Below are 17,275 nucleotides of genomic sequence, written 5' to 3'. Positions count from 1 at the left end.
CAGGAAGGAACATACCCTGAGGGCTTTGCAGGCTGTGCCTTGTCCTTACAGTCTCAGGATAGCTCAGATTACTCAGAACAAAAGGCTTTTTTGTTTAGGAAATGTTACAAGTATAAGCCAGGAGATGGTGGAGAGGTCATTGGTCACAGAGTCAGGGAAACATTTGGGACTGATGGCACACAGGACCCTGGGCTCACAAGTAGTTGCACCCGGCAACCTGGTCTTGTGGGCCAGGTAGGTTGAGTATGTCCCCAAGGGCTCAGTGCTGGGAGCTTGGGCCTGGCGTGGCAGTGCTGGGGCGTTGAAGAGGTGGGGCCTCGTGGAGGCGCCGAGGTCACCGGGGTGTGCCTGAGGTCACCGGGGTGTGAACAGAGGTCACTGGGGTGTGCATAGAGGTCACCAAGGTGTGTCCTGAGGTCACTGGGGTGTGCCCGAGGTCACCGGGTGTGCCCTGAGGTCACTGGGGTGTTCACAAAGGTCACTGGGTGTGCCCGAGGTCACTGGGGTATGCCCGAGGTCACTGGGTGTGCCCTGAGGTCACTGGGGTGTGCACAAAGGTCACTGGGGTGTGCCTGAGGTCACCGGGGTGTGCCCTGAGGTCACTGGGGTGTGCCCGAGGACACTGGGGTGTGCACAAAGGTCACTGGGTTGTGCCCGAGGTCACTGGGGTGTGCCCGAGGTCACTGGGGTGTGCACAAAGGTCACTGGGTTGTGCCCGAGGTCACTGGGGTGTGCCCGAGGTCACTGGGATGTGCACAGAGGTCACCGGGGTGTGCCTGAGGTCACCGGGGTGTGCCCTGAGGTCACCAGGGTGTGCCCGAGGTCACTGGGATGTGCACAGAGGTCACTGGGGTGTGCATAGAGGTCACCAAGGTGTGTCCTGAGGTCACTGGGGTGTGCCCGAGGTCACTGGGGTGTGCCCGAGGTCACTGGGTGTGCCCTGAGGTCACTGGGTGTGCCCTGAGGTCACTGTGGTGTGCACAAAGGTCACTGGGGTGTGCCTGAGGTCACCGGGGTGTGCCCTGAGGTCACTGGGGTGTGCCCTGAGGTCACTGGGGTGTGCCCGAGGTCACTGGGGTGTGCACAGAGGTCACTGGGGTGTGCCCGAGGTCACTGGGGTGTGCACAAAGGTCACTGGGTTGTGCCCGAGGTCACTGGGGTGTGCCCGAGGTCACTGGGGTGTGCCCGAGGTCACTGGGATGTGCACAGAGGTCACTGGGGTGTGCCTGAGGTCACCGGGGTGTGCCCTGAGGTCACCAGGGTGTGCCCCGAGGTCACGGGGTATGCACTGAGGTCACTGGGGTATGCACAGAGGTCACTGGGATGTGCCCGAGGTCACTGGGGTGTGCACAGTGGTCACTGGGCTGTGCCCTCAAAGGATCAGCGCCATTCCCCTGGACCTGGTGAGCTCTCTGGAAGCCCTTGATGAGCTCTGGCTCCCCCTGGTGGTGGAGGTCCTCACAGGCACCTCTGCTGCTGTGAACCCACCCACCCCAAGTCCTCACCAGAGCCGGCTGCGCTGCTTCAGCACCAGGCCCTGGAACCGCCCACCTGACCTAGGTAAGCCTCTCATCTCTGTGTCACCAGTGTGACAGAGAAGGGGAAACGACATGCAAAGAATTCTCACTGGTCCTGGCCCTGCTGCCCCGGGACCTGCTGGTGGGCCTGTGGCCTCTGAGGACGTGTTGGATGGCTAACATCACCTCATGGAAAGACAACAAACATCACGAAATGCGGATTGGCCTAAAGACAGGGAGAGATAAATGTTCTCAGCTATGGAAGCTTTTCTGCTGTAAAGCAAACATAAAACTAAAACACCGGGGAGGGTTATTTCTGCCAGGGGAATTTCAGCCTCTTTCCAAACAAGAAAGGACAGTTTCGAGGGAAGGAGAGCTCTCACAGGCAACCTTGGAACTTCTCGGGAGGCCTGAGGCCAGTGGGTCTCTGCGCCTCGGGGCTACTCTGGGATCTTCTCAAACGAATCTCCTTTGTGTGGCCCTCCCTCCTAATGAATGAGCACCCAGGCATGGCGCTGTCCTCTGCGAGGTGTCTGGCCCTGTGGCGTAACCAGGCAGCATCCCAAGCCCCACACACGAGGCTCGTTCCTCAGGACCTGGGGACCTGTGGGCCTCTCTGTGCCCGTGTCACCCGTGGCTGCCCAGCCCCACGGAAGCTGCTGCTGTGGGGAGCCCTCCTGGGAGGGGACGCCCACCTGGCTCTCCTCTGGACAAAGCCGTGCCACTGCATGGAAATCCCAGCTTGGACAATAAGGAGGGGACAGTTACAGAAACACCACACAAGGTGCCTTTTAAGGTTTTATTAGCCTAGAGCAAGAGAAAACGGTGACCAGCTAACAGCAGGACTTCAGAGCTGCTGGGTCCAGTATGAAGCCACGGGGCCAGCACAGCCCTGCACACACCTCCTGGGTCGGACACATCAGGCCACGGCCACCCGCCCATGACCAGGAGAACACCAGCTGTGCTCCTCCACCAGCTCCCTGCCATGGCCCTTGTGAGCACATAAGCTGCTCAGCCTTGGGAAAAGCTAATGAAGATCATCACCAAACGCCAAAACCAGAAACTAATGTGGGATCCACTCTCACCACACACACAACCACACTCAGGTGGCATTCACTGGGCACAGCACACGGCACTCCACAACCTCTAACATCCCTCCCTCCCGCTCCAGGCTGAAACCCCTTATTCAGCTGTTGCGGAGGTGGATGCGGGGATGAGCTTCGGTTTGGCTTGCTGGGGTGGTGCGACATCCGGAATCTTCTCCCCGTGCTTGTACACACTGACAGTAACATCGATCTTCTCTCCTCCATATTTGTTCTTGACGTTGATGCTGTACTTCCCTGAGTCCTCAGAGGTCACCCCCTTGATGGTCAGGCTGACGTATTTGGCCTGCTCCACCTTCACAGAGAAGTGTTCGCTGAGCTCCAGGTCCTTGTCATTCTTGAACCAAAACACTTCAGGGTCAGGATTTCCAAACACCGTGCAGGTCAGATTCAAGGTCTTCAAAGAGAAAAGGTGGGTAGAGAAGGAAAAGGTAGACAAAGGAAGGTCAATTTGTCTCCAACAGGAGAGCAGCCCTAGCTCACTCAGAAATAGTAGTAGTCCTGGGTTCACACTGTGAGCCTTTCCTATTCCTGGTCAGCGTGTCAACCCTGGTCAGTGAGTGCATCCTAGACAGCATCAAAGAGCTCTGCAAGGCCAAGAGAGCCCTCCTTACACCTCAGAGAGTCCTCCCTACACATCAGAGAATCCTCCTTACACCTCAGAGAGCCTCTCTACACCTCAGAGAGCATTCCTACACACCTCAGAGAGCCCTCCCTACACACCTCAGAGAGCCCTCCCTACACAACATAGAGAGCCCTCCATACACAACATAGAGAGCCCTCCCTACACACCTCAGAGAGCCCTCCCTACACATCAGAGAGTCCTCCTTACACCTCAGAGTCTTCCCTACACCTCAGAGTCCTCCCTACACCTCAGAGACCCCTCCTACACACCTCAGAAGCCCTCCTACACAGCTCACAGAGCCCTCCCTACACATCAGAGAGCCCTCCATACACAATATAGAGAGCCCTCCCTACACACCTCAGAGAGCCCTCCCTACACACCTCAGAGAGCCCTCCTACACACCTCAGAGAGCCCTCCTACACACCTCAGAGAGCCCTCCCTACACACCTCAGAGAGCCCTCCTACACACCTCAGAGAGCCCTCCCTACACATCTTAGAGAGCCCTCCCTACACACCTCAGAGAGCCCTCCCTACACACCTCAGAGAGCCCTCCCTACACACCTCAGAGAGCCCTCCTACACACCTCAGAGAGCCCTCCTACACACTTTAGAGAGCCCTCCTACACACCTCAGAGAGCCCTCCTACACACCTCAGAGAGCCCTCCCTACACAACATAGAGAGCCCTCCCTACACACCTAAGAGAGCCCTTCCTACACACCTCAGAGAGCCCTCCCTACACACCTCAGAGAGCCCTCCTACACACCTCAGAGAGCCCTCCCTACACACCTCAGAGAGCCCTCCTACACACCTCAGAGAGCCCTCCCTACACAACATAGAGAGCCCTCCCAACACACCTCAGAGAGCCCTTCCTACACACCTCAGAGAGCCCTCCTACACACCTTAGAGAGCCCTCCTACACACCTCGGAGAGCCCTCCTACACACCTCAGAGAGCCCTCCTACACACCTCAGAGAGCCCTCCCTACACAACATAGAGAGACTTCCCTACACACCTCAGAGAGACCTCCTACACACCTCAGAGAGCCCTCCTACACACCTCAGAGAGCCCTCCCTACACAACATAGAGAGCCCTCCCTACACACCTCAGAGAGCCCTTCCTACACACCTCAGAGAGCCCTCCTACACACCACAGAGAGCCCTCCCTACACACCTCAGAGAGCCCTCCCTACACATCAGAGAGTCCTCCTTACACCTCAGAGTCTTCCCTACACCTCAGAGTCCTCCCTACACCTCAGAGACCCCTCCTACACACCTCAGAAGCCCTCCTACACAGCTCACAGAGCCCTCCCTACACATCAGAGAGCCCTCCATACACAATATAGAGAGCCCTCCCTACACACCTCAGAGAGCCCTCCCTACACACCTCAGAGAGCCCTCCTACACACCTCAGAGAGCCCTCCTACACACCTCAGAGAGCCCTCCCTACACACCTCAGAGAGCCCTCCTACACACCTCAGAGAGCCCTCCCTACACATCTTAGAGAGCCCTCCCTACACACCTCAGAGAGCCCTCCCTACACACCTCAGAGAGCCCTCCCTACACACCTCAGAGAGCCCTCCTACACACCTCAGAGAGCCCTCCTACACACTTTAGAGAGCCCTCCTACACACCTCAGAGAGCCCTCCTACACACCTCAGAGAGCCCTCCCTACACAACATAGAGAGCCCTCCCTACACACCTAAGAGAGCCCTTCCTACACACCTCAGAGAGCCCTCCCTACACACCTCAGAGAGCCCTCCTACACACCTCAGAGAGCCCTCCCTACACACCTCAGAGAGCCCTCCTACACACCTCAGAGAGCCCTCCCTACACAACATAGAGAGCCCTCCCAACACACCTCAGAGAGCCCTTCCTACACACCTCAGAGAGCCCTCCTACACACCTTAGAGAGCCCTCCTACACACCTCGGAGAGCCCTCCTACACACCTCAGAGAGCCCTCCTACACACCTCAGAGAGCCCTCCCTACACAACATAGAGAGACTTCCCTACACACCTCAGAGAGACCTCCTACACACCTCAGAGAGCCCTCCTACACACCTCAGAGAGCCCTCCCTACACAACATAGAGAGCCCTCCCTACACACCTCAGAGAGCCCTTCCTACACACCTCAGAGAGCCCTCCCTACACACCACAGAGAGCCCTCCCTACACACCTCAGAGAGCCCTCCTACACACCTCAGAGAGCCCTCCCTAAACACCTCAGAGAGCCCTCCCTACACAACATAGAGAGCCCTCCCTACACACCTCAGAGAGCCCTCCCTACACACCTCAGAGAGCCCTCCCTACACATCAGAGAGCCCTCCTACACACCTCAGAGAGCCCTCCTACACACCTCAGAGAGCCCTTCCTACACACCTCAGAGAGCCCTCCTACACACCTCAGAGAGCCCTCCCTACACAACATAGAGAGCCCTCCCTACACACCTCAGAGAGCCCTTCCTACACACCTCAGAGAGCCCTCCTACACACCTCAGAGAGCCCTCCTACACACCTCAGAGAGCCCTCCTACACACCTCAGAGAGCCCTCCTACACACCTCAGAGAGCCCTTCCTACACACCTCAGAGAGCCCTCCTACACACCTCAGAGAGCCCTCCCTACACAACATAGAGAGCCCTCCCTACACACCTCAGAGAGCCCTTCCTACACACCTCAGAGAGCCCTCCCTACACACCACAGAGAGCCCTCCCTACACACCTCAGAGAGCCCTCCTACACACCTCAGAGAGCCCTCCCTAAACACCTCAGAGAGCCCTCCTACACACCTCAGAGAGCCCTCCCTACACAACATAGAGAGCCCTCCCTACACACCTCAGAGAGCTCTCCCTACACACCTCAGAGAGCCCTCCCTACACATCAGAGAGCCCTCCTACACACCTCAGAGAGCCCTCCTACACACCTCAGAGAGCCCTTCCTACACACCTCAGAGAGCCCTCCTACACACCTCAGAGAGCCCTCCCTACACAACATAGAGAGCCCTCCCTACACACCTCAGAGAGCCCTTCCTACACACCTCAGAGAGCCCTCCTACACACCTCAGAGAGCCCTCCCTACACAACATAGAGAGCCCTCCCTACACACCTCAGAGAGCCCTCCTACACACCTCAGAGAGCCCTCCCTACACATCAGAGAGCCCTCCCTACACACCTCAGAGAGCCCTCCCTACACAACATAGAGAGCCCTCCCTACACAACATAGAGAGCCCTCCCTACACACCTCAGAGAGCCCTCCCTAGACACCTCAGAGAGCCCTCCCTACACACCTCAGAGAGCCCTCCCTACACACCTCAGAGAGCCCTCCCTACACAACATAGAGAGCCCTCCCTACACACCTCAGAGAGCCCTCCCTACACAACATAGAGAGCCCTCCCTACACACCTCAGAGAGCCCTTCCTACACACCTCAGAGAGCCCTCCCTACACATCAGAGAGCCCTCCTACACACCTCAGAGAGCCCTCCCTACACAACATAGAGAGCCCTCCCTACACACCTCAGAGAGCCCTCCTACACACCTCAGAGAGCCCTCCTACACACCTCAGAGAGCCCTCCCTACACATCAGACAGCCCTCCCTACACACCTCAGAGAGCCCTCCCTACACAAAATAGAGAGCCCTCCCTACACACCTCAGAGAGCCCTCCTACACACCTCAGAGAGCCCTCCCTACACACCTCAGAGAGCCCTCCCTACACAACATAGAGAGCCCTCCCTACACAACATGGAGAGCCCTCCTACACACCTCAGAGAGCCCTCCCTACACACCTCAGAGAGCCCTCCTACACACCTCAGAGAGCCATCCCTACACACCTCAGAGAGCCCTCCCTACACATCAGAGAGCCCTCCTACACACCTCAGAGAGCCCTCCCTACACACCTCAGAGAGCCCTCCCTACACACCTCAGAGAGCCCTCCCTACACACCTCAGAGAGCCCTCCCTACACACCTCAGAGAGCCCTCCCTACACAACATAGAGAGCCCTCCATACACAACATAGAGAGCCCTCCCTACACACCTCAGAGAGCCCTCCCTACACATCAGAGAGTCCTCCTTACACCTCAAAGTCTTCCCTACACCTCAGAGTCCTCCCTACACCTCAGAGACCCCTCCTACACACCTCAGAAGCCCTCCTACACAGCTCACAGAGCCCTCCCTACACATCAGAGAGCCCTCCATACACAATATAGAGAGCCCTCCCTACACACCTCAGAGAGCCCTCCCTACACACCTCAGAGAGCCCTCCACACACCTCAGAGAGCCCTCCTACACACCTCAGAGAGCCCTCCCTACACACCTCAGAGAGCCCTCCTACACACCTCAGAGAGCCCTCCCTACACATCTTAGAGAGCCCTCCTACACACCTCAGAGAGCCCTCCCTACACACCTCAGAGAGCCCTCCTACACACCTCAGAGAGCCCTCCCTACACATCTTAGAGAGCCCTCCCTACACACCTCAGAGAGCCCTCCCTACACACCTCAGAGAGCCCTCCCTACACACCTCAGAGAGCCCTCCTACACACCTCAGAGAGCCCTCCTACACACTTTAGAGAGCCCTCCTACACACCTCAGAGAGCCCTCCTACACACTTCAGAGAGCCCTCCCTACACAACATAGAGAGCCCTCCCTACACACCTCAGAGAGCCCTTCCTACACACCTCAGAGAGCCCTCCCTACACACCTCAGAGAGCCCTCCTACACACCTCAGAGACCCCTCCCTACACACCTGAGAGAGCCCTCCTACACACCTCAGAGAGCCCTCCATACACAACATAGAGAGCCCTCCCTACACACCTAAGAGAGCCCTTCCTACACACCTCAGAGAGCCCTCCTACACACCTTAGAGAGCCCTCCTACACACCTCGGAGAGCCCTCCTACACACCTCAGAGAGCCCTCCTACACACCTCAGAGATCCCTCCCTACACAACATAGAGAGCCTTCCCTACACACCTCAGAGAGCCCTCCTACACACCTCAGAGAGCCCTCCCTACACAACAAAGAGAGCCCTCCCTACACACCTCAGAGAGCCCTTCCTACACACCTCAGAGAGCCCTCCCTACATACCACAGAGAGCCCTCCCTACACACCTCAGAGAGCCCTCCTACACACCTCAGAGAGCCCTCCCTAAACACCTCAGAGAGCCCTCCTACACACCTCAGAGAGCCCTCCCTACACAACATAGAGAGCCCTCCCTACACACCTCAGAGAGCCCTCCCTACACACCTCAGAGAGCCCTCCCTACACATCAGAGAGCCCTCCTACACACCTCAGAGAGCCCTCCTACACACCTCAGAGAGCCCTCCTACACACCTCAGAGAGCCCTCCTACACACCTCAGAGAGCCCTTCCTACACACCTCAGAGAGCCCTCCTACACATCTCAGAGAGCCCTCCCTACACAACATAGAGAGCCCTCCCTACACACCTCAGAGAGCCCTTCCTACACACCTCAGAGAGCCCTCCTACACACCTCAGAGAGCCCTCCTACACACCTCAGAGAGCCCTCCCTACACATCAGAGAGCCCTCCCTACACACCTCAGAGAGCCCTCCCTACACAACATAGAGAGCCCTCCCTACACACCTCAGAGAGCCCTCCCTAGACACCTCAGAGAGCCCTCCCTACACACCTCAGAAAGCCCTCCCTACACACCTCAGAGAGCCCTCCCTACACAACATAGAGAGCCCTCCCTACACACCTCAGAGAGCCCTCCCTACACAACATAGAGAGCCCTCCCTACACACCTCAGAGAGCCCTTCCTACACACCTCAGAGAGCCCTCCCTACACATCAGAGAGCCCTCCTACACACCTCAGAGAGCCCTCCCTACACAACATAGAGAGCCCTCCCTACACACCTCAGAGAGCCCTCCTACACACCTCAGAGAGCCCTCCTACACACCTCAGAGAGCCCTCCCTACACATCAGAGAGCCCTCCCTACACACCTCAGAGAGCCCTCCCTACACAAAATAGAGAGCCCTCCCTAAACACCTCAAAGAGCCCTCCTACACACCTCAGAGAGCCCTCCCTACACACCTCAGAGAGCCCTCCCTACACAACATAGAGAGCCCTCCCTACACAACATGGAGAGCCCTCCTACACACCTCAGAGAGCCCTCCCTACACACCTCAGAGAGCCCTCCTACACACCTCAGAGAGCCATCCCTACACACCTCAGAGAGCCCTCCCTACACATCAGAGAGCCCTCCTACACACCTCAGAGAGCCCTCCTACACACCTCAGAGAGCCCTCCTACACACCTCAGAGAGCCCTCCCTACACAACATAGAGAGCCCTCCCTACACACCTCAGAGAGCCCTCCCTACACACCTCAGAGAGCCCTCCCTACACACCTCAGAGAGCCCTCCCTACACACCTCAGAGAGCCCTTCCTACACACCTCAGATAGCTTTCCCTACACACCTCAGAGCGCTCTCCCTACACATCTCAGAGAGCCCTCCTACACACCTCAGAGAGCCCTCCCTACACACATCAGAGAGCCCTTTCTACACACCTCAGAGAGCCCTCCCTACACACCTCAGAGAGCCCTTCCTACATACCTCAGAGAGCCGTCCCTACACACCTCAGAGAGCCCTCCCTTAACATCAGAGAGCCCTCCCTACACACCTCAGAGAGCCCTCCCTACACAACATAGAGAGCCCTCCCTACACACCTCAGAGAGCCCTCCTACACACCTCAGAGAGCCCTCCCTACACACCTCAGAGAGCCCTCCCTACACAACATAGAGAGCCCTCCCTACACAACATGGAGAGCCCTCCTACACACTTCAGAGAGCCCTCCCTACACACCTCAGAGAGCCCTCCCTACACACATCAGAGAGCCCTCCCTACACATCAGAGAGCCCTCCCTACACACCTCAGAGAGCCCTCCCTACACACCTCAGAGAGCCCTCCCTACACACCTCAGAGAGCCCTCCCTACACACATCAGAGAGTCCTCCCTACACACCTCAGAGAGCCCTCCCTACACACCTCAGAGAGCCCTCCCTACACACCTCAGAGAGCCCTCCCTACACACCTCAGAGAGCCCTCACTACACACCTCAGAGAGCCCTCCCTACACACCTCAGAGAGCTCTCCCTACACACCTCAGAGAGCCCTCCCTACACACCTCAGAGAGCCCTCCTACACACCTCAGAGAGCCCTCCTACACACCTCAGAGAGCTCTCCCTACACACCTCAGAGAGCCCTCCTACACACCTCAGAGAGACCTCCTACACACCTCAGAGAGCCCTCCCTACACACCTGAGAGAGCCCTCCCTACACATCTTAGAGAGCCCTCCTACACACCTCAGAGAGCCCTCCCTACACACCTCAGAGAGCCCTCCCTACACACCTCAGAGAGCCCTCCCTACACACCTCAGAGAGCCCTCCCTACACATCTTAGAGGGCCCTCCTACACACCTCAGAGAGCCCTCCCTACACACCTCAGAGAGCCCTCCTACACACCTCAGAGAGCCCTCCCTACACAACATAGAGAGCTCTCCCTACACACCTCAGAGAGCCCTTCCTACACACCTCAGAGAGCCCTCCTACACACCTTAGAGAGCCCTCCTACACACCTCGGAGAGCCCTCCTACACACCTCAGAGAGCCCTCCTACACACCTCAGAGAGCCCTCCCTACACAACATAGAGAGCCTTCCCTACACACCTCAGAGAGCCCTCCTACACACCTCAGAGAGCCCTCCTACACACCTCAGAGAGCCCTCCCTACACAACATAGAGAGCCCTCCCTACACACCTCAGAGAGCCCTTCCTACACACCTCAGAGAGCCCTCCCTACACACCACAGAGAGCCCTCCCTACACACCTCAGAGAGCCCTCCTACACACCTCAGAGAGCCCTCCCTAAACACCTCAGAGAGCCCTCCTACACACCTCAGAGAGCCCTCCCCACACAACATAGAGAGCCCTCCCTACACACCTCAGAGAGCCCTCCCTACACACCTCAGAGAGCCCTCCCTACACATCAGAGAGCCCTCCTACACACCTCAGAGAGCCCTCCTACACACCTCAGAGAGCCCTTCCTACACACCTCAGAGAGCCCTCCTACACACCTCAGAGAGCCCTCCCTACACAACATAGAGAGCCCTCCCTACACACCTCAGAGAGCCCTTCCTACACACCTCAGAGAGCCCTCCTACACACCTCAGAGAGCCCTCCTACACACCTCAGAGAGCCCTCCCTACACATCAGAGAGCCCTCCCTACACACCTCAGAGAGCCCTCCCTACACAACATAGAGAGCCCTCCCTACACACCTCAGAGAGCCCTCCCTAGACACCTCAGAGAGCCCTCCCTACACACCTCAGAGAGCCCTCCCTACACACCTCAGAGAGCCCTCCCTACACAACATAGAGAGCCCTCCCTACACACCTCAGAGAGCCCTCCCTACACAACATAGAGAGCCCTCCCTACACACCTCAGAGAGCCCTTCCTACACACCTCAGAGAGCCCTCCTACACACCTCAGAGAGCCCTCCTACACACCTCAGAGAGCCCTCCCTACACACCTCAGAGAGCCCTCCCTACACACCTCAGAGAGCCCTCCCTACACACCTCAGAGAGCTCTCCCTACACACCTCAGAGAGCCCTCCCTACACACCTCAGAGAGCCCTCCTACACACCTCAGAGAGCCCTCCTACACACCTCAGAGAGCCCTCCTACACACCTCAGAGAGCCCTCCTACACACCTCAGAGAGCTCTCCCTACACACCTCAGAGAGCCCTCCTACACACCTCAGAGAGACCTCCTACAAACCTCAGAGAGCCCTCCCTACACACCTGAGAGAGCCCTCCCTACACATCTTAGAGAGCCCTCCTACACACCTCAGAGAGCCCTCCCTACACACCTCAGAGAGCCCTCCCTACACACCTCAGAGAGCCCTCCCTACACACCTCAGAGAGCCCTCCCTACACATCTTAGAGAGCCCTCCTACACACCTCAGAGAGCCCTCCCTACACAGCTCAGAGAGCCCTCCTACACACCTCAGAGAGCCCTCCCTACACAACATAGAGAGCCCTCCCTACACACCTCAGAGAGCCCTCCCTACACACTTCAGAGAGCCCTCCAACACACCTCAGAGAGCCCTCCTACACACCTCAGAGAGCCCTCCCTACACACCTCAGAGAGCCCTCCCTACACACCTCAGAGAGCCCTCCCTACACACCTCAGAGAGCCCTCCCTACACAACATAGAGAGCCCTCCTACACACCTCAGAGAGCCCTCCCTACACACCTCAGAGAGCCCTCCTACACACCTCAGAGAGCCCTCCCTACACAACATAGAGAGCCCTCCCTACACACCTCAGAGAGCCCTCCCTACACACTTCAGAGAGCCCTCCAACACACCTCAGAGAGCCCTCCTACACACCTCAGAGAGCCCTCCCTACACACCTCAGAGAGCCCTCCCTACACACCTCAGAGAGCCCTCCCTACACACCTCAGAGAGCTCTCCCTACACACCTCAGAGAGCCCTCCCTACACATCAGAGAGCCCTCCTACACACCTCAGAGAGCCCTCCCTACACAACATAGAGAGCCCTCCCTACACACCTCAGAGAGCCCTCCTACACACCTCAGAGAGCCCTCCTACACACCTCAGAGAGCCCTCCCTACACATCAGACAGCCCTCCCTACACACCTCAGAGAGCCCTCCCTACACAAAATAGAGAGCCCTCCCTACACACCTCAGAGAGCCCTCCTACACACCTCAGAGAGCCCTCCCTACACACCTCAGAGAGCCCTCCCTACACAACATAGAGAGCCCTCCCTACACAACATGGAGAGCCCTCCTACACACCTCAGAGAGCCCTCCCTACACACCTCAGAGAGCCCTCATACACACCTCAGAGAGCCATCCCTACACACCTCAGAGAGCCCTCCCTACACATCAGAGAGCCCTCCTACACACCTCAGAGAGCCCTCCCTACACAACATAGAGAGCCCTCCCTACACACCTCAGAGAGCCCTCCCTACACACCTCAGAGAGCCCTCCCTACACACCTCAGAGAGCCCTCCCTACACACCTCAGAGAGCCCTTCCTACACACCTCAGATAGCTCTCCCTACACACCTCAGAGCGCTCTCCCTACACATCTCAGAGAGACCTCCTACACACCTCAGAGAGCCCTCCCTACACACATCAGAGAGCCCTTTCTACACACCTCAGAGAGCCCTCCCTACACACCTCAGAGAGCCCTTCCTACATACCTCAGAGAGCCGTCCCTACACACCTCAGAGAGCCCTCCCTACACATCAGAGAGCCCTCCCTACACACCTCAGAGAGCCCTCCCTACACAACATAGAGAGCCCTCCCTACACACCTCAGAGAGCCCTCCTACACACCTCAGAGAGCCCTCCCTACACACCTCAGAGAGCCCTCCCTACACAACATAGAGAGCCCTCCCTACACAACATGGAGAGCCCTCCTACACACCTCAGAGAGCCCTCCCTACACACCTCAGAGAGCCCTCCCTACACACATCAGAGAGCCCTCCCTACACATCAGAGAGCCCTCCATACACACCTCAGAGAGCCCTCCCTACACACCTCAGAGAGCCCTCCCTACACACCTCAGAGAGCCCTCCCTACACACATCAGAGAGCCCTCCCTACACACCTCAGAGAGCCCTCCCTACACACCTCAGAGAGCCCTCCCTACACACCTCAGAGAGCCCTCCCTACACACCTCAGAGAGCCCTCCCTACACACCTCAGAGAGCCCTCCCTACACACCTCAGAGAGCTCTCCCTACACACCTCAGAGAGCCCTCCCTACACACCTCAGAGAGCCCTCCTACACACCTCAGAGAGCCCTCCTACACACCTCAGAGAGCCCTCCTACACACCTCAGAGAGCCCTCCTACACACCTCAGAGAGCTCTCCCTACACACCTCAGAGAGCCCACCTACACACCTCAGAGAGACCTCCTACACACCTCACAGAGCCCTCCCTACAGACCTGAGAGAGCCCTCCCTACACATCTTAGAGAGCCCTCCTACACACCTCAGAGAGCCCTCCCTACACATCTTAGAGAGCCCTCCTACACACCTCAGAGAGCCCTCCCTACACACCTCAGAGAGCCCTCCCTACACACCTCAGAGAGCCCTCCCTACACACCTCAGAGAGCCCTCCCTACACAACATAGAGAGCCCTCCCTACACACCTCAGAGAGCCCTCCTACACTCCTCAGAGAGCCCTCCCTACACACCTCAGAGAGCCCTCCCTACACAACATAGAGAGCCCTCCCTACACAACATGGAGAGCCCTCCTACACACCTCAGAGAGCCCTCCCTACACACCTCAGAGAGCCCTCCTACACACCTCAGAGAGCCATCCCTACACACCTCAGAGAGCCCTCCCTACACATCAGAGAGCCCTCCTACACACCTCAGAGAGCCCTCCTACACACCTCAGAGAGCCCTCCTACACACCTCAGAGAGCCCTCCCTACACAACATAGAGAGCCCTCCCTACACACCTCAGAGAGCCCTCCCTACACACCTCAGAGAGCCCTCCCTACACACCTCAGAGAGCCCTCCCTACACACCTCAGAGAGCCCTTCCTACACACCTCAGATAGCTCTCCCTACACACCTCAGAGCGCTCTCCCTACACATCTCAGAGAGACCTCCTACACACCTCAGAGAGCCCTCCCTACACACATCAGAGAGCCCTTTCTACACACCTCAGAGAGCCCTCCCTACACACCTCAGAGAGCCCTTCCTACATACCTCAGAGAGCCGTCCCTACACACCTCAGAGAGCCCTCCCTACACATCAGAGAGCCCTCCCTACACACCTCAGAGAGCCCTCCCTACACAACATAGAGAGCCCTCCCTACACACCTCAGAGAGCCCTCCTACACACCTCAGAGAGCCCTCCCTACACACCTCAGAGAGCCCTCCCTACACAACATAGAGAGCCCTCCCTACACAACATGGAGAGCCCTCCTACACACCTCAGAGAGCCCTCCCTACACACCTCAGAGAGCCCTCCCTACACACATCAGAGAGCCCTCCCTACACATCAGAGAGCCCTCCCTACACACCTCAGAGAGCCCTCCCTACACACCTCAGAGAGCCCTCCCTACACACCTCAGAGAGCCCTCCCTACACACATCAGAGAGCCCTCCCTACACACCTCAGAGAGCCCTCCCTACACACCTCAGAGAGCCCTCCCTACACACCTCAGAGAGCCCTCCCTACACACCTCAGAGAGCCCTCCCTACACACCTCAGAGAGCCCTCCCTACACACCTCAGAGAGCTCTCCCTACACACCTCAGAGAGCCCTCCCTACACACCTCAGAGAGCCCTCCTACACACCTCAGAGAGCCCTCCTACACACCTCAGAGAGCCCTCCTACACACCTCAGAGAGCCCTCCTACACACCTCAGAGAGCTCTCCCTACACACCTCAGAGAGCCCACCTACACACCTCAGAGAGACCTCCTACACACCTCACAGAGCCCTCCCTACACACCTGAGAGAGCCCTCCCTACACATCTTAGAGAGCCCTCCTACACACCTCAGAGAGCCCTCCCTACACACCTCAGAGAGCCCTCCCTACACACCTCAGAGAGCCCTCCCTACACACCTCAGAGAGCCCTCCCTACACAACATAGAGAGCCCTCCATACACAACATAGAGAGCCCTCCCTACACACCTCAGAGAGCCCTCCCTACACATCAGAGAGTCCTCCTTACACCTCAAAGTCTTCCCTACACCTCAGAGTCCTCCCTACACCTCAGAGACCCCTCCTACACACCTCAGAAGCCCTCCTACACAGCTCACAGAGCCCTCCCTACACATCAGAGAGCCCTCCATACACAATATAGAGAGCCCTCCCTACACACCTCAGAGAGCCCTCCCTACACACCTCAGAGAGCCCTCCACACACCTCAGAGAGCCCTCCTACACACCTCAGAGAGCCCTCCCTACACACCTCAGAGAGCCCTCCTACACACCTCAGAGAGCCCTCCCTACACATCTTAGAGAGCCCTCCTACACACCTCAGAGAGCCCTCCCTACACACCTCAGAGAGCCCTCCTACACACCTCAGAGAGCCCTCCCTACACATCTTAGAGAGCCCTCCCTACACACCTCAGAGAGCCCTCCCTACACACCTCAGAGAGCCCTCCCTACACACCTCAGAGAGCCCTCCTACACACCTCAGAGAGCCCTCCTACACACTTTAGAGAGCCCTCCTACACACCTCAGAGAGCCCTCCTACACACTTCACAGAGCCCTCCCTACACAACATAGAGAGCCCTCCCTACACACCTCAGAGAGCCCTTCCTACACACCTCAGAGAGCCCTCCCTACACACCTCAGAGAGCCCTCCTACACACCTCAGAGACCCCTCCCTACACACCTGAGAGAGCCCTCCTACACACCTCAGAGAGCCCTCCCTACACAACATAGAGAGCCCTCCCTACACACCTCAGAGAGCCCTTCCTACACACCTCAGAGAGCCCTCCTACACACCTTAGAGAGCCCTCCTACACACCTCGGAGAGCCCTCCTACACACCTCAGAGAGCCCTCCTACACACCTCAGAGATCCCTCCCTACACAACATAGAGAGCCTTCCCTACACACCTCAGAGAGCCCTCCTACACACCTCAGAGAGCCCTCCCTACACAACAAAGAGAGCCCTCCCTACACACCTCAGAGAGCCCTTCCTACACACCTCAGAGAGCCCTCCCTACATACCACAGAGAGCCCTCCCTACACACCTCAGAGAGCCCTCCTACACACCTCAGAGAGCCCTCCCTAAACACCTCAGAGAGCCCTCCTACACACCTCAGAGAGCCCTCCCTACACAACATAGAGAGCCCTCCCTACACACCTCAGAGAGCCCTCCCTACACACCTCAGAGAGCCCTCCCTACACATCAGAGAGCCCTCCTACACACCTCAGAGAGCCCTCCTACACACCTCAGAGAGCCCTTCCTACACACCTCAGAGAGCCCTCCTACACACCTCAGAGAGCCCTCCCTACACAACATAGAGAGCCCTCCCTAC

General features: G+C 57.8%; 1 protein-coding gene across 2 annotated transcripts in view; it reads right to left on the bottom strand.

Annotated features, from left to right (window-relative positions):
• Positions 1-2,302: 2,302 nt before the first annotated feature.
• The window catches only part of Myom2 (myomesin 2), a 115,743-nt gene continuing 100,770 nt past the window's right edge, over positions 2,303-17,275 (bottom strand). For both annotated transcript variants that reach the window (XM_047550392.1, XM_047550393.1), the window contains one exon: positions 2,303-3,017. In XM_047550392.1, the coding sequence (XP_047406348.1) occupies positions 2,700-3,017 (318 nt within the window). In that variant the 3' untranslated portion in view covers positions 2,303-2,699. The remainder of the gene's footprint in view (positions 3,018-17,275) is intronic.

The sequence above is a fragment of the Sciurus carolinensis genome, chromosome 4, assembly GCF_902686445.1.
Source record: "Sciurus carolinensis chromosome 4, mSciCar1.2, whole genome shotgun sequence".
NCBI classification, from domain to species: Eukaryota; Metazoa; Chordata; class Mammalia; order Rodentia; family Sciuridae; genus Sciurus; species Sciurus carolinensis.
This window is presented reverse-complemented; position numbering and strand designations above follow the sequence as displayed.